This window comes from Stegostoma tigrinum, chromosome 26 (assembly GCF_030684315.1).
Source record: "Stegostoma tigrinum isolate sSteTig4 chromosome 26, sSteTig4.hap1, whole genome shotgun sequence".
Lineage (NCBI taxonomy): Eukaryota > Metazoa > Chordata > Chondrichthyes > Orectolobiformes > Stegostomatidae > Stegostoma > Stegostoma tigrinum.
In genome coordinates this window covers 14968101-14989688 of record NC_081379.1, presented here as the reverse complement: position 1 = coordinate 14989688, position 21588 = coordinate 14968101, and the positions used below count along the sequence as shown (strand labels likewise).

The 21588-nt window shown below is 39.7% G+C and overlaps 1 protein-coding gene across 5 annotated transcripts in view; it reads left to right on the top strand.

Annotated features, from left to right (window-relative positions):
• The window catches only part of LOC125464301 (probable E3 ubiquitin-protein ligase HECTD4), a 284911-nt gene that overhangs the window by 98108 nt on the left and 165215 nt on the right, over window positions 1-21588 (top strand). For all 5 annotated transcript variants that reach the window (XM_059654988.1, XM_059654987.1, XM_059654990.1 and 2 more), the window contains exons 6-10: window positions 4690-4828; window positions 12040-12210; window positions 14890-15082; window positions 15999-16160; window positions 21109-21222. In XM_059654988.1, coding sequence (XP_059510971.1) covers window positions 4690-4828; window positions 12040-12210; window positions 14890-15082; window positions 15999-16160; window positions 21109-21222 — 779 coding nt within the window. The remainder of the gene's footprint in view (window positions 1-4689; window positions 4829-12039; window positions 12211-14889; window positions 15083-15998; window positions 16161-21108; window positions 21223-21588) is intronic.

Below are 21588 nucleotides of genomic sequence, written 5' to 3'. Positions count from 1 at the left end.
GGTTGGATCACTTCAGCTGCTGATCCCGATTCCTTTTGACTGAGTTGAGGTTTCCACCCCAACCACCAAATGGGACAGCAAATTCTAGACCGCCAGTGCCCTCTGGTGAAAGAGACTATATTCTTGTCCCTGTAAATCCTTCTTTCAATCACCTGTAGTTTGTCACTTTGAGAAAACTTGGCTTCTGTGTCCACTCGCCTAACCCCTCGTTATTTTGTAAATGTCAATTAAGCGACCCCTCAGCCTCTTCGGTTCAAAGGGAAATCTCCCTAATCTGTACAGTCTTTCCGTATACCTGCAACTTGCAAGCTCTGACAGCATTCTTGCATCTCCTGTGTGCGCTCCCTGTAGCAATTCTGCCCTTTGTGTAATGTGATGGCCAAAACTGTTCACATAACACCAGCAGTGGCCTAGCAAGTTTCTTATGAAGTTCCAAAATTGCATCCCTGCTGTAGTATTTAGTACATTGCCTAATGAAACAAAGTATCCTGTACATAAATAAGTGTGGAGCTGGAGGAACACAGCAGGCCAGGCTGCATCAGAGGAGCAGGAAAGCTGATGTTTCGGGTCAGGACCCTCCTGACTGATGCTGCCTGGCCTGCTGTGTTCCTCCAGCTCCACGCTGTTATCTCCTGACTCGAGCATCGGCAGTTCTTAATATCTTGAAGTATCCTGTACGCTACCTTTACCACCTTATCTCCCTACTGTTGTACACCACGGCAATATTAATGAAGCAACGATAGCTTATGCTTCATTTAACTGCACTTTGTCCTGCCACTTTTAATGACTTACGTACTTGTGCCTCCAGGTTGCTTTGCTTATCCATATGCTGTTATTTGTATTGATCTTCGTATTAAAAGTGCATCACCTTGCCCTTGTTGAGCTCCATCTGCCATGTATCCACCCATTCTGAAATTATCACTGTCATTCTGAAGTCTCTCCTTATAGTTTACTGATCTCCCATATTTTGTGTTGTCCACAAACTTTGAAATGGTCCCTTCGCGCCAAGGTCCCGATAGCTTTTATATAATCGGGAAAAGTAAGGCTCCCAATATTGACCGTTGGGTATCTTTGCTGTAGACCACCACCTAACCCAAATAATACCCATTAACTGTTACTGCTTCCTATCCCTCAGCCAGTTTTGTATCCCATTTTGCTACTTTTTTAAAAATTCCATGACTTAATAACTTTGCTCAGTTCTATCAAATGCCTTTCAGAAGCTCATTTACACCATATCTGCAGCCATCTCCTCATCAGCCTGTCTTCACAAAACTCCAAGTTAGTTCAACCAGATTTTGCCGCAACAAATCCTTCCTGACTCTTCCAAATCAATAAGCATTTTTCAATGAGGCTATTAGTTCTGACCCAAATAGTTGTTTCTTGAAGCTTCCCAACCATTGAAAGTAAATTGGTCTATAATTGCTGACTTGATCTTTAAAACGGCTTTTAAATAAAGCCATAAAGGTTGCAAATCTTCAATTCTCCAGCACCAGCCCCAGATCAAGGGAATATTGGAAGTTTATTGCCAGTGCTCTGAAGTGTCCATTCTCTCTCCCTTCAGTTTTCTTGGATATATCTCAAATGTACTGCATCCTGATGGAATTTAAGTTTTGCCAGCTTAATCAGTACTTCCTCCATGCCACTCTTAGACCCTTCTGCTGATTGAGTTTCCTCCTTTTTGCCATGGCCTGGGCAGCATCTGCCTCATAGGTAAAGACAGATTAAAATTATTATTTAAACCCATCAGCCATACTTCCTGCCTTTTGTAAATCCCATTTTTGGCCCCGAATTGGCCCTGCTTCTCTTGGCATAGTTATAGTTGACTTAAGTTAGCTGCCTGTCTTTTTCCATAATCACTCACTGCTTTTCATATTTGTTTTTCAACCTCCCTTCTGAACTTTCTATAATCAGCTCTCAATTGTATTTATTACATGACACTTATCTTAAACATCCTTTTTCTTCTTTAACTTAATTTCTATTTCCTTTGTCATCCAAAGAGGTCTGAATTTGTTTGTCCTATGTTTCCCTTTTGAGGTACTACACCATGATTTGTGTCCAAATAATTTCCTCGCAGAAGTTAGCTCATAGAATTGTTATACTTGTTCTGTTTTTTCCCCTTTCTACAATCTTTTATGGTCACTGGGCTTCAAAATAATCCACCATTGTTAGTTTGCCTGTCTGCCCTGCTTTATATGAGTCGTCTAAATCTAGAATTGCATCTTTCCTTGTTGGACTTGGGTGCTAGCTGTAATTGCTGTATTATTTTCCCACTCAAAAATTTTCCTACTTATTTACTTCTCTCTTTGCACATTTTGGGGTCTACAGTGTATGTCTAGTAGCATGGATTCCCCTTCTTCATTCCTGAGTTCAAGGCACATCACATCTAGCTGTTTTGAAACAGGACCGGTAGTCCCAAAATGTGTTAACTCTGCTTTGTTCCAGTTAGTGCTTTGTTTAGTATATCATCACTCCTTAGAACTGTAATTGATTGGGTAACAAATCATGCCGTGCCCTGACCTTTTTCATTCCTTTCTCTGAACTACCTGAAAACTGGGGATGTTGAACGGTTCTCATTGATCCTCTTTAAGCTGAGTTTCCATTTAACAATGATACCATGCTCCAATATCCCCTTTATCTATGCTTTCAACTCATCAGCTTTATTTGCTGTACTCCTTGCGTTTACTTCCATACCTTTCGTTAGTGCCAGATTGAAGTGCTGAACACATTTTAGCTTTGCTTCCTTCCAAGTCATTTAAGGTTCTGCTCAGAATGTGCACTATGGTTCCCCTACACCTCTACTTGAAACTGTCCCTAGCAGTAAATGTCCTTGTAAGGATACTTAGCCCAGTCCTTTTCAGGTGTAAACCATCTAGCTCGTACAGGTTCCATCTTCCCACGAAGCAGTTCCAATGCCTGAGAAATCTCATGTCCAGCTGGCTTTCCAGCTGTGTATTTATTTGAACTACAGTTACTTCTGCTGTATTGCATGTTTTGTTAACGCGAGTTGGCTGTAATGCGGATGATGATTAGTGGATGCTGTTTGGATAACACAAATTTTCTACTGTACAATATAGCAATTTTTTAATAGCGATTTCCCTACAACGTGGCTTACTCTGGTGAATCTCTAGTGTGAGGTTACACAAGAACAACCATTGTGTTATAGGAGAAATACCTGTATTCTAGTTATATATTTATTAACACATGGGACTGGGAGTAATCCTGACAATGCTCCAATGGCAAAAATACGGTTTAGCAGGGGAGAGAGAGAGCGAGAGAGAGACACGTGTGAATGTGGAAGTTACGTTTCATAATTGAGAGGGCGCAGGTTCCACACATCGGCTCGAGAGTTTAGCCCTATTAAGTATAGTCCAACAGATGCAATTATCCTGTTGCACTTCATCCACATGGCGACCTTCATGTCATTTTTTGATATTGATTGCAAGAGGCATCGTTATGGTACTGCACAATCCATTTCCAGCAGGGATTGTTAGATAGTAGTTAAAAACAGTATCTCTTTGTACAAGATAATAAAATGTGAGGCTGGATGAACACAGCAGGCCAAGCAGCATCTCAGGAGCACAAAAGCGGACGTTTCGGGCCTAGACCCTTCATGCTGCTTGGCCTGCTGTGTTCATCCAGCCTCACATTTTATTATCTTGGCATTCTCCAGCATCTGCAGTTCCCATTATCTCTTTGTACAATATAGTTTCATAAGGTGCTTAACAGTTATAGCGTTAACCCAGGTGAAATCAGCTAATTAGCACAGCCTGCTAAATGGATTTGCGATTCTCCCTCTTGTCCTTATTTTCCAAGAAATTAGACTTGTGAATTTTTGCTTAGTACAGGCATACAGGACAAAGATCACAAATGAAGTGGAATGTTTCTGCATGAAGAATTAGAGAAAAATTTCAAATAGGAACTTAATTCTTTTAAAGTATACTTGATTGTTACATAGCTTTCACACAACTCAATTTCTTCTATCCTTCATTCAGTTCTGTCATTCATTTTACTTTGAGACTTGCAGGCTAAATACTTATGCCTCTCCCACTTTGTCATCTTCTGGGCCTGCGGTAATGGGTAATGATTAACTTCAGCTTATTTTTCACTTTCTCTGGAGAGAAACAAAATTCAAAAATTTCCAGGCTACACACGTCAGAAGAGACCCAAGTCCTGCTGTCAGATTTATAAATTGGTGACAGGTATTTTACACCAACAATTCAACCACAGGTTTACTAGAAAGGAGTACCCATATTTAACCAGTCACCATCTTCAGAGTGTGAATTATTCCATAATGGGATTACTTCCGATACTGTTGATGATGAGACAAAAGACTTTTGCAGTTGCTAGCCTTGCATGAGATTTGTAAAATTGTACTTGTATATCAGGACATTATGCTGAATGTTGGTCAATTAGAAACAGATGAATGCAATTTTCTTTACTTTCTGCAAGGGATGTATGGGGAAGAAAAGACGATGCTGGCTGTGTTAAGCTTTCAAAATGAAGTAGCCCGAAAAAAAAAAAAAAAGCAGTAAGCAGTTTCTGCTGGATTAAACATGACAGTTGGCTATTATCGGTAATGCTCATATTTTTGCAGGTTGGAGAGCCTGAGATGGAATAATGGATGATTTGTTGTCTGAACTTATGAGAGAATTGAGAATTAATGAGAGCACCTTTCCCTTTTCTCCCCAGTGGTTTTGTCTATTGTCGTAATGATGAACTCGAAGCTGGCTGGATTGCTTTTGGCAGTGGTACTTTACTTCACCGCCCGGCCTCCTTTGACAGCAAACCTCATTACCTCTTTCAAGTGATCGATCAATATACCCTGCAGGTAATCTTACATCTGTAAACTGGCTGTTAAATGTTATTGACACTCTTACATCTGGTAATTTACCAAGGCTATTTTGCCTTCAACTAGAAATGCAGCCCTACGTTACTGACTTCTCTCAAATTAAGTCAAGTCTACAGAATATTAAAGCTGCAGTTTGCAGCATTGAATTATTTATGCAGTTTTACTGGAATAGGATTCGTAAAGCCAAAGTAATATAGCCAGAGTTTTACAGCACAGGAATAGACTCTCATTGCTTAAATGAATGAATAGCAAATATCATTAATTGCAGTTTGCCTACTGAAGAATCAACCGTAATTTTTTTTTCCAGTGCTGAGTTTACATGAAAAAATATTGGGCGTGACTTTCAAAAATGTTTCTGAGCCTCGATCAGCTTTTGTCAAAATGATAGCAACCTTTTTGTAACTTCATGAGCCAGTGAAGTTCATAAGTTAACAAGGAAGCACACTTGTCATGAGATAACAAGGTGTAGAGCTGACGAACACAGCAGGCTAAGCAGCATCAGAGGAGCAGGAAGGCTGATGTTTTGGGCCTAGACCCTCCTTGACACTTTTTGGGAAGAAGCAGAACCAGCAACTGGGACTTAGTGGGCTGAATAACTGAAGCTTGTACACTGGATACAGTTCATGATCTGTCCGTACTTTGGACGGTTCAGTTTTAGAGCTCAGAACTCTATAGCACAGGAACGGGCCCTTCAGCCCATGATGTCATGCTGAACATGACGCTAAACTAATCCATTCTGCTTGACTTTGGTCCGTATCTCTCCGTTCCTCGCAAATTCGTGTGCTTATCTAAGTGCCCCTTCAATGCTCGTATTGTATCTGCCACCTCCACCATCCCTGGCAAGGGGTTCCAAACTCCTACCACCCTGTGTAAACAAGCTTGCTCCTCGCACCTCCTTTGAACGTTCCCCCTCTCACCTTTTTAATACATGCCCCTTAGTATTAGACATTTCAACTCTGGCAAAAGATTCTGATTGACCCTACCTATGTGTCTCATAATTTTCTAAACTTCTATCAAGTCTCCCCTTAGCCTTTGTCATTGAAGAAAACAACCTGAGTTTTTCTTGCCTCTCCTTTACAGCTCATAGGCTTTAATCCAGGCAGCATTCTGGTAAACCTCTTCGGCATCCCCTCCAAAGCCTTCACATCCATCCTTTAATGTGGTGACTGGGATTGAACACAATACTCCGAGTATGATCTAACCCAAGCCTTATTAAGCTGTGGCTTAACATCCTGACTGTTGTACTCAATTCCTCGAGTAATGAAGGCAAGCATGCCATATGCCATTCACCGCCTTTACCATCCTATCTACTTCAGTGGCCACTTTCAGGGAGCTATGGACTCGAACCCCACGATCCTTCTGTACATCAGTGCTGTTCTGATCTTGTCATTAACTGTATAGCTTTCCTTAACATTTGACCTCCCAAAGCGCAGCACCTCATACTTACCCAAATCAAACTCCATCTGCTGTTTCACTGCCCATAACTGCAACTGATCTGTATCCTGCTGTATCCTTTGAGAACCTTCTACATTGCCCACAACACCTCCAATCTTGTATCGCCTGCAAACTAACCCACCCATGTACGTTTTCATCCAAGTAATTTGCTAATCACTGACCTCCAGCTGGAAGAACACCCTTCCACCATTACCCTCTGCCTTCTCTGGCAAGCCAGTTATGAATCCAAGCAGATAGATTGCCATGGATTCCAAGCATCTTAATCTTCTGGATAACCTACCATGAAGGACTTTATCAAAAGCCTTACTGAAATCCATGTAAACAACGTCCACTGCTCTATCCTCATCAATTTGCTTCGTCAGCTCCTTGAGAAACTCAAATCAACTTAGTGAGACATGACCTGTCCTGCACAAAACCATGCTGACTGTCCCAATTAGGCAGTGTTTTTCCAAATGTGCATAAATCCAATTCCAACAAGTTCTCTCCAATGTCTTCCCAACTACTGATGTGAGTCTCACTGGTCTATTGTTTACTGAATTATCCCTATTTTTCCTGAATAACATTAGCTACTCGCCAATCTTAAGATGATGCAGATTGCTCTAACTCCCAAATGTTGAGTTAGCAGTTTACTTTACAAAATTTGACCACCTGATTGAATTCTAATATCCTGAGCACAGGAAAAGGCAGAGCATTGTGTAGTCTCGCTTGGGTTACTCATGTCTCAAGCACAAACCCACACCAAGTATGATTACACAAAGAAACACTGTTTGCTTGATGACAAGTTGTGTGTTGTCACATTTTCGTTGCATTCATATGTTCAAATGTTCATTGCTAATTCTGTTTTATATGGCTTTTTTTCAACTGACAAGTAGTGTTTGCCGTATATGTAGCACAGAAATCTGACTAAATTTGGAAAAATACTCGATGCAGCTCCAATGTCTATTTCGCTTGCTGCAATCTCGAGTGTCAAATAAACCGGAAATGAAATAGCACTTTCAACTTAACGTACTTTGTCAGGAATCCATGTATGATAAAGACTCATCTCTGCCACCTATTAATTCTATGTGTTCCTTTCCTAATTTTTATTTTAAGAGTCACTGCTTCTTTAAAATCTTCAGTTATTTTCTTAATAGATGTCAACGCTGCTCCCATTGAAAAGTGTTAAGTGGTGATCGACATCACTCAGCTTCTCTGGGCATCTGCCATGTATGCCTATGGAAAGGCAACAGTTTGTTTTTCTTCCTCTCTGACCTTGGTTTAAGGTTTTGTAGATTTGTACTTGTGCCCTGTAGTCATTTTTCTTTTGTGCATGTAGCTCTCTTTCTTCAACTGAATGAAGTCTTTTAATTACTTTAAAGATCCGCATAATCTGTCCATTCAGTCTCTCTTTGGTGATTGCAAGTTCCAGAAATTAGTTCCTGGAGAGCTGGTATTGGTTCAAAGTTATTCTTTTATGTCGGTACGCTTTTTGAAGTACATTGCTCAAAATTGTCAAAATCCTAGGACTGATTTCACTGCAGACCTGTTGATTAATGCGACTTCTATTGACTTATAAAATAGTGCGTTCCGGATGGAATCCAGCACCCGCATTCCCTCCTTGTTAGCAGTCATGGTGAGCAGATGCTTTTAGGGTATGACCAGTGATTTCTTACAAATCCTTGTCCTGTTCAAACATCTGTTGATGTTATAAATTTTAAATTACCTGAAATTCTGAAATTTATTTTGACGTTCCAATGTCAGTACAATCCAGATAATCCACTCCCGTTTCTCTGAAGATGATTTTTCTTTCAGTTTTCGTGAAATGTACCAAATTTAAACTTGTAGCAGCACCCTGTTTTATATTTCCAACTATTACATTTGGCAGGATCTCAGAGAATTTGTTTGTTACCACCCTTTGTCTTGTCTTGCTAAGGCAATTCTAATTTCATCAAGAGCATTTGTCATCTCTTTTGGGAGCATTAACCTTATTTTACAGGTTTATATGAAATGCTTACACCTGAGTTCTTTTGGTGACCCATGTTAACCAGATTTTTAATTTACCTCCCTCAAAAAACTAGGTTATCTCTTCAAAGGTTTTCAACAACTTTATAACATAATTTGTTATTTAAACCATGCAGACTGCTAATTTCAAAAAGATGTCAAAAGACTTGAGAATGTGTCCACTGTACTTTAGAAGTCTCATCAATATTTAATCCTAACTGTTCCTTTACAGCATATTATTTTTCTAAATTTTTGTCTTTTATGCATGCAGTGAATCTGTGAAAACTGATGTGAAGAATCCATGTAATATAGTTGCCACATCCTGATCTTCTGGAATGACTGTCTACAATGCAAGCACTGTTCTGCATTAAAAACTGAAAGAACTGTGGATGTAGTTAATTAGGAACAAAAACAAAGTTGCTCAAAAAACTCAGCAGGTCTGGCAGCATCTGTGAAGGGAAAAACAGAGTTAACGTTTCAGATCTGGTGATCCTTCCTCAGAACTGATGGTTGGTAAAAAGGGGAGGGGATGGGGTAGGGAGTAAATGATAGGATAGAGCCTAAAGAGAGAGAAGAGCAGTGGACAGGCAAAGAGTTGATAACAATCAGGCTGGGAGGGTGAGTAGTTGTTCAGGGGACTATTAGTGACTAATAACAGGTAGTGTCTAATGGGACCTGATGTGGTAACAAGGCCTGATGTGTGGGGATAGGGGGCTGGGACACGGGAGAATTTAGGTCCCAAAATTATTGAGCATGATATTGAGTCCATAGGGCTGCAGGGTCTCCAAGCAAAAAATGAGGTGTTGTTCAATATTGAAATGTCAGAGCCATCTGAGAGTTCCCAGAATGTTTGGGCAGTATGTTGGCTCAGTAGTTAGCACTGCTGCCACACAGCACCAGGGACCTGGGTTCAGTTCTAGCCTTGGATGACACTCTATGTGGAGTTTGCATGGTTTTCCTCTGGGTGCTCCAGTTTCCTTTTGTAGTCCAAAGATATGAGAATTAGGAACATTGTGCATGCTAAGTTGCCCATAATGTTCAGGGATGTACAGGCTAGATGGATTAGTCATAGGAATTGCAGGGTTACAGGGGTAGGAAATGGTCTTTGGAGAGTCAATGTGGACTCAATGGGCTGAATGGCCTGCTTCCACATTGTAGGGATTGTATCATAGTATAATTCTACGAAAACACAACGTGTGCTTCTCAAATACCCAGTCAAGTGTGCCACTGAAAAATTATTTCCAGCAGTCAAACAACATGCACCTTGAAATATTCACTGGTCTTGAAAGGCTTGAATTGAATCTGTAGTTAGTACATGATTACTTTCTAGTGTACATGTGTACCCTTGCTAGAAAAGCTGGTGGTTGAAGCATTACTTGTCATTGAACTTGTGCCCCTAGACCTTAAGGCAGGTCCAGCAATTTCCTTTGACTTACTTTCTTCCTCTGCATAATAACTGATGCAAGAAATGTAACTGGATGTTAGGAGCAGCTTCTACAATCAATGATGATACACATATCTGTGGAGAATGGATTCTTTGTCACAAAACTTATGATATAAGTTCTTAACTATGTGTGGTGAGCCTAGGGACTATCTGGGTGGTAAGTAAAGTTAATGAAATGGACAGTTAGAAGTGCCAACTCACGAATAATAAGCTGATGTAATAAAAATTACAGTGGTTGTCAGATTTTCTGACAAGTTTTATGATATTATTCTGTAGAGAAGAGATCCTGTCATCCTATTTAGTCTGGCTGATCTGTGATTGCAGTCACAAATAGATGGTACAGCCCAGAAACACACCCTTCGGTTCAACTTGTCCATGCCAACTTGCTGTCCTAAATTAATCCAGTCCTATTTGCCAGCGTTTGGCCCATATGCGTCTAAACCCTTCCTTATCATATAGCCCATCCAGATGCCGTTTTAAATGGTATAATTGTACCAGCCTCCACTTCCTCTGGCAGCTTGTTCAGTACATGCACCACTCTCTGTCGGAAAGTTACCCCTTAAGTCCCTTTTAAATCTTTCTCCTCGCATCTTAAACTAATGCCCCTTTAGTTTTGGACTCCCCCACCCTGGGAAAAGACTATTCACCCTATCTATGCCCCTCATGGTTTTATAAACCTCTAAAAGGTCATCCCTCAGACTCTGATGCTCCAAGGAATATAGCCCCAGCCTATTCAGCTCCCTTGCGCGCATCATCCTTTCTATTGTGAGGAGACCAGAACTGAACACACTATTCCAAAAGAAGCCTAACCAAGTGTCCTGTGCAGCTGCAACATGACCTCCCAGCGCTATACTCAATGTACTAACCAATAAAGGCAAGCTTACCAAATGCCACTTCACTGTCCTATCTACCTGTGACTCCACTTTTAAGGAACTATGAACCTGTACTCCAAGGTCTCTTTGTTCAGCAACAGTCCCCAAGATCTTAACATTAAGTGTACCAGTCATGCCCCAATTTGCCTTTCCAAAACGCAGCACCTCCCATCTGCCACTCCTTAACCCATTGGCCCATCTGATCAAAATTCCGTTGTATTCTGAGGTGACCCTTGCTGTCCAATACACTTCCAATTTTGTTGTCATCTGCAAACTTAACTAGCTGTACCTCCTATGTTCACATCCACATCATTTGAAAGAAGACGAAAAACAGTGGACCCAGCACTGCTGCTTGTGGCATGCCACTGGCCACAGGCCTCTAGTCTGGAAAAACAATCCTCCACCACCGTCCTCTGCCTTCTACCTTTAAGCCAGTTCTGTACCCAAATGGCTCGTTGTCCCTGTATTCCATGTGATCTAACCTTGCTAACCAGTCTACCATGAGGAACCTTGTCTTAGTGAAGTGCGTATAGATCATGTCCACTGCTTTGCCCTCATTAATCCTCTTTGTTACTATTACAGAAAAACCTAATCAAGCTAATGAGACATGATTTCCCACATCAAAGCCCTGTTGACTATCTCTAATCAGTCCTTGCCTTTCCAAATACATGTAAACTCTGTCCTTCGGGATTCCCTCCAACAATGTGCCCACCACTGATGTTAGGCTCACAGGTCTATAGTTCCCTGCCATACCACCTTTCTTAAATAGTAGCACCACGTTAACCAACCTCCAGTTTACCAGCACCTCACCTGTTGCTATCAATAATACAATATCTCAGCAAGGGGCCCAGCAGTCACTTTCCATGGCTTTCCAGTGAACACCTGATCAGATCCCGGGATTTATCCACTTTTGTGTTTTAAGACTTCAGCACCACCACCACTGTAGTATCTACTTCTGTCAAGATGTTGCTATTTATTTCCCCATGTTCTCTATCTTCCATATCCTTCTCCACAGTTACCACTGATGCAAGATGCTCATTTAGCTTGAAACCAGGCCATTAAGTTAGGACTGAAACACCCAGCTCTCTGATGAAGGGTCTAGGCCTGAAACGCCAGCTTTTGTGCCCCGAGATGCTGCTTGGCCTGCTGTGTTCGTCCAGCTTCACACTTTGTTACCCAGCTAGTCCAGTTGAGTCTGCAGAATTTTCATGAACATCTAGGGAATTGAGCCAAAGCTAAAGAAAGAATGTGCCTTTTTAGCATAATCTCAGGTCTCAAATGTTTTACAATCAATGAAGCACAAGTTGAGTTGGTCAGTGTTGTATTGCAGGAAAAATGGCATTCATTTTAAGTACAGCAAGGTCCCTAACTCAGATTGCAGTGCTGTAACTGTTCATCTGGCTGAAACTGATTTAGTATTTGGTTTGCTTTCTCTACAGGTGTCCCAGGTTGTGTCCATGCCACCAAATCACTTCCCAGTCGGCAGTAACATGACCACAGTCCATCTGTGCTCCGATGGAACTTACATCTATTGGATCTGGTCTCCTGCAGGATTGAATGAGAAAACTCCAAAGGGCCATTCTGTATTCATGGATGTGTTAGAACTTATGGTAAGGTTCTCCATAATTTTACTTGAAAATCGATTCAGGTATGTTTGTTTTGTTAACCCATCATGATCTTACCTTCCATTTCCAGAGTGTATTGTTTGTAAATCTCAAATTTATTATACGATGAAACTGCCAGTTTGTTTTGACTATTGCTTTCACTCTTAGTTGTATGGAAGACATCCACTGTAGATATGACATATCACAGAAATCCTTTAATACAACATTGTGATGTGAATAATTGAGTAGTGATCTACATGCACATCTCCTTCAAGTGCAGTTCCCAATATATTTTAGAAGGTTAGCAAACTGCATAACTTAAGAACTTTATTTAGACTTATATAGAGATAGATGTATGAGAGAGAGAAGTGCAAGACATGAGCTATAATATTCACCACTTCTGTTCGCTAATTCATATTGCTACTTTAAGTCAAGGTTCTATATGTTGTTCATCTGTTACTTCAGTTGCCGTTAGTATGTAGTTTAGGCAGGAAACAAAATGATGGAAAGGGAGAATGAATTACTTGCATTCCTAATTTAAAAAATGGAATTGAATTCCCACATGCAGACATGACAACATTTATCATATTTGGAAAAAACAAAGTTTTTATTCATTCACTAGATGAGGACATTGCTTGCTTGACTGCATTTATTGCCCATCCCTAATTGCCCAGAAGGCAGTTAAGAGTCACCTGCATTGCTGTGGGTCTGGAGTCACATGTAGGGCAGACTAGGTACCAAGTTTCTTTCAAAGATATTAGTGAACCAGATGGGTTATTACAACAGTGGATTCACTGTCATCATGAAACCCCTTTAATTCCAGATATTTATTGAATTCAAATTCCACCATCTTCCGTGACGGGATTTGAACCCAGGTCCCCAGAACATTCTCTGGGTCTCCGGATTAACAGATAATACTGCTAGGCCATCATTTCCCCATGTACTGCTGAAGGAGAAAAGGCATCTTGTACCAAAATTGCTGCAGCAACCAATTAATTTTAAAGAAAAGTGGCTTATTGCAGCTACTCAGTCAAAATTTTTCAAACTTTAAATTGTAAATTCACCAAAATATACTTGCTCATCTGGCTGAATCTGATTGAACATGTTGTTTGCTTTTTCGCAGTAACTTGCCCAGCACTATTGTTAAGCTGACTGCTCAATAATTTGTTGGGATATCCCTTCTCCCTTAGAAAACAACATTACAATGTTAGTAATGTTGTTGAGTCATGATGTTGAAAAATGATGATCAGACTTCCTTTACTTCCACCAGCAGCCTGTGAAATACTTTTCAACCATCCAGACATTTTAAATTTACCTCCCTCTTTTTTTAATATCGTCTCAGCCTTCACAGTCCTCCTTTACAGCAGCATCGTTCCTCATTTTGAAATACTTTACCTTTTTAGTTTCTTATTGATCCATCACTTGGTTAATCTGTTGCTCTGATCTTTGAAAACCTCCTTGGGTGTTCCTTTGATTTTACTTGTTAATTTTTTTGAGAACTGTCCTTGCTTTCATAGTTTTTAAATAATATTTCATCCCTTCAACCCTCCATCCCCCTGCTCCCACTCTTCCCCCAACTGCCTTCTCTCCCCCGCCCTCCACCTTTCGTCTCTTTCCCCCCCACCCCGAGCCCTCTTCACTCTTTTTTTTTCCTCTCTCTCTCTCTCTCTCTCTCTCTCTCTCTCTCTCTCTCTCTCTCTCTCTCTCTCTCTCCCCTTCCTCCCTCACATACACACACACACACTCCCCTTCTAACCCCTCCCAGCCTCTCCTCTCCTCCTCCAACACCAATCCCTACCCTGAAATGAAATCTGTTTTATCCAAATCCTAAAGATTGTTAATGGAGTTCCAGCAATTGATGTTTCGTACTTCTGAGTTGGAAGGAAAAAATAGATTCCTCCTAAGATTTGTTATGAGATAATCACAAATACTGGTGACACAGGTGGACACAAGGTGCAAACAGGATCATTAGTGGACTTGAAAACCCATTCTCTTTGAGCAGCCTCCTATTCTCCATAGCTTCATGATGAATGACATCTTGGATAATCAATTGGACGTGAGCTAGTGCTGCTCAACTGTACCACAGCAAATAACTGATATTTTCAGAGCTGAACGGATAAAGATTTGGAAAGAAGAAAGACTATCAGTGTAACTGAATCTAGATATTAATACTCAAATATAACTTGTTCATTAAAATTTAACACCTTGACCCCAATTGTAGGCTGATTAATAGTAACTTGCAGTCTGAGTTGGCTATTAGAAGGTCATCAACTCTTCTCCCCAATCCCCCGCATGCTTTCAATCCATTTTGCCAAGTGTAGTAAATTAAAATTCACCTTTCTCCCACATTTTTCTTTGAACGGCTCACTAAGATCAAAGTTGATATAAAATCCAAGCACTGCCAATACTTAACATAAGAATAAAGAACAACAGAAACAAATCACTGCAAATCCTCAGCGGGTCAGGATGCATCTCTGTTGAGAAACAGAGTTAATGTTTTAGGTCAGAGACCCTTCTTCAGATCAGACCTGTTTCTGGAATGCTAATTGCAGTTCTTGGAAAATGTTGGATGCCAGCCTGAAATACTTTGAAGGCTGTCAGTACAGAATTACGATGATTGTGCTTTAATATTTGTTTGTGCTAAATCTTCCTGCAGTCATGATAGTTTGAGACTTTCTGTTGTAGATGCACAATGACAGCTGCACAGCACGCCCTCTCCAGGAACGAACCATCATAACCAGAAAAGAAGGGGAGTCTGCAAAAAGTATAAATGAAATGCTGCTGAGTCGACTTTCCCGATATCGTGGCTCCCCTTCAGCTACGTTGGCTGCTCTTACTGGTTCCACAATTACGAACACATTGAAGGAGGACCATTCTGGTAAGGTTCTTTCAATCAAAACTAGTATTCATCCTGTGGCTGAAGACATTTCATTTAGATAACTGATCATGTTGTAGTTCAGCTCTCATCGTCCACATGGAAATCGTCAGAAAAGAGATTAAAATGGTAGTGTGGTGATTTTAATGTGTTTGGATTTACGTTTGAATCTAGTCCAGACTAGCATGAGAAATTTCTCATGATAATTCTAATGTTCTTGAGTCAAAGAAGTTCAGGGAAGTCTTGTTCTAATTTTGAGTTACAAGTATATAGTGCAAAATGGCTCCTAGTTGGTTACTCAGTTCTAAGGGGTGAGAGCAGCTAAATTAGCAGAAAATGGCAGTAAATTTACTGAATTTGAATGGAGCAAAGGAGAATACACACTATAACATTCTACACCTTTATATTAAATGGTCAATACTAAAATTACTGGTTGACTAAAGTATTCCAATTGTTTCAATCACTAACATCTGGCCTTCACTAAAATATTTATTAGAATAATGGAAAAGCATGCGACTAAAGGGAAGAAATGAGTGTTGGAATTGTTTTAATCTACTGTTCTGACAGAATAAATTTTGTTATTGAATGCACAATATTTTGTGGAAAAGCAATATTCTGAAAGTTTACCACCCTGGAAATTAACTTTACTGAACCTATAGCTATTAAATTTAATGATTTTGTTTTGTTACAAGTGGAAAAAATGTAGTGAACAAAATTGTTAAAAGCCTTCCTTATTGCTCCTGGTTGCTTGGCTGAAAACATTTTTCTTTTTGAAAGAAGTTATTTTAATTTGGAAAGAAAAGGGGGAAAATGACAGATCTAAGGCAAAATCATGTCTGATTTACAAATTGACCATTTATTTGCCAATACATATTAACTATTACCAATATGTGACTACTCTTCTTTTACCCAAATGTAGCTGCAAATACAAGCTGTGGCTTGCCCTTGAAAACATTAAGGAAGACGCCGATGTATACATGCGGAACGTATCTGGTTATGCTTAGTGCACCACCAGGAGGATCTGGGAGTTCTGCAACACGCTCTCTGTTTGGTGGCACAAGTGGATTGTCCTCTTTAAAAGGTAAGTCAAATGTGCTTTTCAAAATCCTTCCTAACTTAAGTATGGATGGTGAAACCACTGCCTTAATATGCTAGTTATTTGAAGTGTGTAAATCAGTATTGTCTGGTATCGATGCTTGAAGATCATTGACAGCAGTATACTTCATTGGTGTGCCAATGTACTGTTTGTGATGCTTCAAATTCCTGCCATCAATACAGTAATCATTTGTTCAGCTGCACGGGGTTCGTTGCCTGAAAGTACTATTTTGAATTTGAAGGGTTGTGAATACCTGGATATTTTTTAAGAGACCAATGAACAGGCATTGGAAATTGTTTTTAATAAAGCATTTCTTGAAAATCACCTGTCTCATGGTAACTGCTTGTTTACTGCAGATCCCCCTGTCTGGCTTTACAGTTGTCAGTTTATAGCTTTGGTTTCAGCAATTTAGTTAGATGGCCTGCCTGACAACTCTCCTGTTTCTGGAAAAAAATTTGTGTGGGTTGGCGTGGTACCTGAGTCTCTATCTAGTCTGAACCTTCCATTCTTAAGAACTTCAGGAACAATCCTCATTCCTATGTTTCTTGAGCAAGCTGCTATGGAAAGGCTCCTTAAGACATCTAACTATGTTTTGTGACACCAATCTACACATACCGAAATGCTACACTGACAACCATCTAAACATTGCACACCTTTACTTCAATTCCCATCGAGTAGTAGTACGTTTTGGCCAAGATTGATTTTGACCATTGTAGTTTTTCCTCTTCAAAGCGAATTTCTGCTCAGAAAAGTCCTTTTGCTTTACTCCTTTTTGTCATTGAACGCATTTTTTTGCTTATAATAAAACATTTCTTTAGTATTCTGGTTGACCTTTTTTTTATTTTAACACGGAAAAAGTGTGAGATTAGCCATTTTGGGAATCAGTAGAACAATAAATTTTATGTTGTGACCACTGGCATAGTGATGTAAAAAGAAGACAGTGCACTGCTTCCATCTCAGTTGTAATAAGTCAAAGTTTAGAAGGACAGAATGTACATTAGCACCTCTCGGATGTGTGGAGTGAGAGTCCACAAATTTCATGTTTGAACTTTTGTGGTAGCTCTTACAGTGAGGTTTAGAGGACTTGAATTGCTTAGTACAAACTGTACTAATTATGTACAAAACCAGTTAAGTGTCTGTACAAGTAGAAAATACAGAAAACAGCAACATCTTTGAAGATAATATTTTAGGTCACTCCTTTTGCCAGTAGTTGCTTGGTATTTTAATTCCCTGAACCTTTCCACTCTAGTCTTGGCAGTAATCCCATTTCTGCAGAAGCTCTATGGCAACTCAGAGCAGCAACTCCTCTTATACTCAACATTGAGTTAGGTGACGTGAAGTCACTACCATACTTTTTTAAACAGACAGTTGTGATCCATTCTCATATCACCTTCTCTTGAATCTCCTTTTGTTTAGTTACTTGTTTCATTGCCAGTCTCACCACTTATCCTATTAAAGAACTTGGTTGAAGTTTGTCCCTCTGTCCTTTCTATGCCTCTAAACTTAAAAGCCTCATAAATTCTCTTCATATTTTCTTGAGTTCTGTAATTGAGTTCAAGTATTAACTCTATTTTTCCCTTTGATATTGTCTGATTACCTCCGTATTACCAGCATTTTCTGTTTTCATTGTAGATTTCTAGAATTTAGAGTAATTTGTTTTTGTATCAAGAGTTGATTGTTGCTAGCATATTTTTAAGAATCAATTTGTACTTCTGACACAATACTTAAAGATTTTTTGTAAAAATGCTCTATTTTGCATGGAGAGATATTAACAGTTATCATTAAGTGTTACAGTGATTAGATTTTACAGTTTCTGAAAAAATATGCAAGGAAAACGTTTAATGTATGCGCACAGAATTGTGTGTGAAGATTTAAAGCATCCACCTGAGACCACACCAAGGTCTAGAAAACATTTAAGAATAGATTTCTGGAGGTTAATGGCTGAGGGGTGGCTGGCGACTCTGGAGTCTAGCCATGGTGGTAAGCAAAGATGAGAGACTTTTTTGTTATGGGAATTATAAAAGTTTTTAAAGTAATTGAAGTGAATTGAATCTGGGATACTCTCTTTTAAAGTCTCAGCTGATCATTAGACATCCTAGGGCTGAGCTATCTGTACCACTTGCTCAACTAGAGAAATAAAATGTATTTGGAGGTGAGCATTTATCAATACTAAGGAGTTAAATAAACTGAATTTAGGGGATTTGAGAGATCTGTGAGAGAGTGCTTTAGGAGTCTTAGTCCTTGAGCAAGGGAAAGAGGGAGATGTTCTAATGGCTCAGAAATCAAAGGAAAAGGTAGGGATTACCAGAAAATATAAAGGAAGTGACTGAATGTGTGAATGTCACATTGCACCAAGAAACCGTGTGCACAGTGAATTGATAATAGAACAAACTTAAAGGTTTTGTATCTTGATGCACAAAGCATTCGGAATAAGCTAGACGAACTGGTGCAAGTTGAGGTAGAGTGTGATCTCAAAGCTGTTATGGGAACTTGGTTACAAGGAAATCAAAGCTGAGAAGCATTCAGGGATGTTTGATCTTTTAGAGAGACAGGAGGGATGGAAAAGGTGATGAAGTGCTGTTAATAAGAAATGAAATGATAATTGAGAGAGATGATCTGGGCTTGGCTGATGTAGAACCCATTTGGGCTCAAGTAAAGACAAAGAACAAGGGAAGGAAAACATTGGTAGGCATAGTGTACAGACTCCCAAGCTATAGCCATTCTGTAAGAAAGGCTATAAATCAACCAATAACAGGGGCATTTATAAAGAATAGAGCAACAACAATGGGTGACTTTATTCTTTTGTTTTGGTTAATCAAGTTGGAAAGGGTAGCTGTGATATTTTCCTAGAGCAATATGTCATGGCGTGAACCAGGGAACAGGCTGTTTTGGATCTGTTTGTGGGTAATGAGGCATGTTTAATCAATGAGTTTAGTTGAAGCTCCTTGAAGTATTAATCATGACGTACTGGAATTTAATATTCAGTTTGAGTGTGAGAAACTTGTGTTGGGAACTAGAGTGCTTAACTTAAAGGGAATGATTCTAAGAGACAGATAAACCACCTATGGCTAACCAAAGAAATTGAGTGTATTATGAAGCACATAAGCAGGCAAAAGCCAGTGATATTTCTGAAGACTAGAATAAATTGAGAATTCAGTTTTGAGGAAGTGTCGCTGGACCTGAAACATTAACTTAGATTTCTCTGTACATGTGCTGCTAACCCTGCTGAGGTTTTCGAGCAGTTTCTGATTTCTAGTACCTGTAGATCTTTCAGTGGCAATTAGAGCTTTACCAAGATGGTGCTGGGAATAGAAGGTTTGAGTTATAAGGAAAAGATGGATAGGCTGAGACTTTTTTTTACTGGAGCAGAGGAGACTGAGGGGTTGCCCTTCCAGAGGTTTATAAAGCCATGAGGGATATAAGATAAGGTGAATGGTAGATGACTTCTCCTTGGATGGGAGATTTCAAGACCATGGGGCATATTTTTAAGGTGAGAGGAGAAAGATTTTAAAGACATGAGGGAAAGTGTCTTTTGAGTGGTTTGTGTGTGGAAAGAACTTCTAGAGGAAGTGGTGGATGTGGGTACAGTTACAAGTTTAATAAGAAAATTGGATAAGTGCATGAATAAGAAACATTTAGAGGGATATGGGCCGAGTGCAGGCAGATGGGCCTAGCTTAGTTTGGGATTATGGTCAATTTGGACTGAATGGTCTGTTTCCAGGCTGTATGACTCTTGACTCTGTAACAGCTGTTTTACATATGTCAAGAAAAGAAAGTGATCTCAAAGTGAGTAAAAGCCCCTTAGAAAATGAATCTAGGGAGGTGTTTATGGGAAACAAGAAAATGGCAGAGTTAAACAGCTATTTTGGCTCAAGCTTTTTGGTGGAATATCCCATTAGTAAAGCATCCAAAAGAAGAATTAAGTACCTGCACCATCTCGAGAGAAGTAGCCAAACTAATGGGGCTAAAGGCTGGTAAGTCTCCTGGCCCTGATGGCTTGCAGGAAATGGGCATAAGGAATGTCTGATTGGTCATGATCCTGTTGAATGATGGACCAGGCTTGAGGGACTGAACAGCCTACTTTTATTCCCATTTCTTATAGTTTTGCAGTTTGCATGCTTATGAATCATGTGGCTTTTATTGTAAAGTAGGTATTTATGCCCTTTCTATCATTCACAATACAGTAGAGGATGAACTTTAGTTACTGGGAAGCTAGCAGTCCTTCTACTTGCGTTGTATTATACTTGAACAACAAAATATGGTGTACATCTGATGAAGTGACTGGATTCAAAACATTAACTGTTTTCACCCAACAAATGGGCCTTCCCTGATAGTTTCTCCAGTAGTTTCTATTTTGGTTTCAGATTTCCATCATTTGCAATTGTGTGTTATAGAACATAGAACAATACAACGCAGAACAGGTCCTTCGGCCGTCGATGTGCGCCAACCTGTGAACTAATCTAAGCCCCCCCCCCCCTACGATATTGTGTGTTATCTAGGTTTTATTTGCTGCCATTCAGGCAAAATGCAGTCAAAAGCCAAGAGCTTTCAGTTAAAATCTAATACAAAGATTTGTAATTGTATAGGAGAGATATCCTGACCTGAGATTCGAGTGGCGCATCACGTTGCACACCTGACAGTTTTGCATTCAGCCCAATTGAAGTGTGGCAAACACTCAATTTCATTCTATGTTGAATTCTTGCAAAAATGCTTGGTGTTAGAGTAGAACATGTAAGTTGTGCAAGATTGGGGCATATACTGTCACTTAATAGTCACAGTGAGGAGAGCAATTTGAGGTGCTGAATTAATATCACACAATCACATCATAGCTTAATATCACATTAAAATTATGAATTCAAGGGAGGTTCTAAAGCAATGGGTAAAATATTGGTAACTTTGAGTCCTCATTAAAACTTGGTGTCTTTCTGTTCAGTCCTGTCCTCTAGCCTGGTTTTCAACATTTCAGACGGCCAATTTAGCAGCCGAGCAGACTTGATTGATGCAGCTGGCAGTTCTCTTGGGCGTGGAGCTCTGGTTCCAGGGCTGGGTAAGGAGAATATATTGCAAGTTGAATGATTCAAATAATATTGAAATCTTTTTATGTTAAAAGTAGGTTGTAAACCATGAGCTCTTAACATTGCCTATTACTATAAAAGTAGCTTATTCTAAGTGACAAGGAATGTAGGTTGCTTTTAAATTTGAAGACCAGGTTCTGCGAGCCCTGCATTTATCTGTCTGGTTCTGCCATTTAGACTATTAACAGTTTTCTATTCTGGAATTAACATTAAAAGCACAATTTAGCTCATGGCTACACTATTCCAAGGTTAAAAATTGGTCAATTATAAATGCAAATATGTTTTTGTAATGAATAACAGGTTCCTTTTCATTTTGTTCATGGGATGTGCATGTTTCT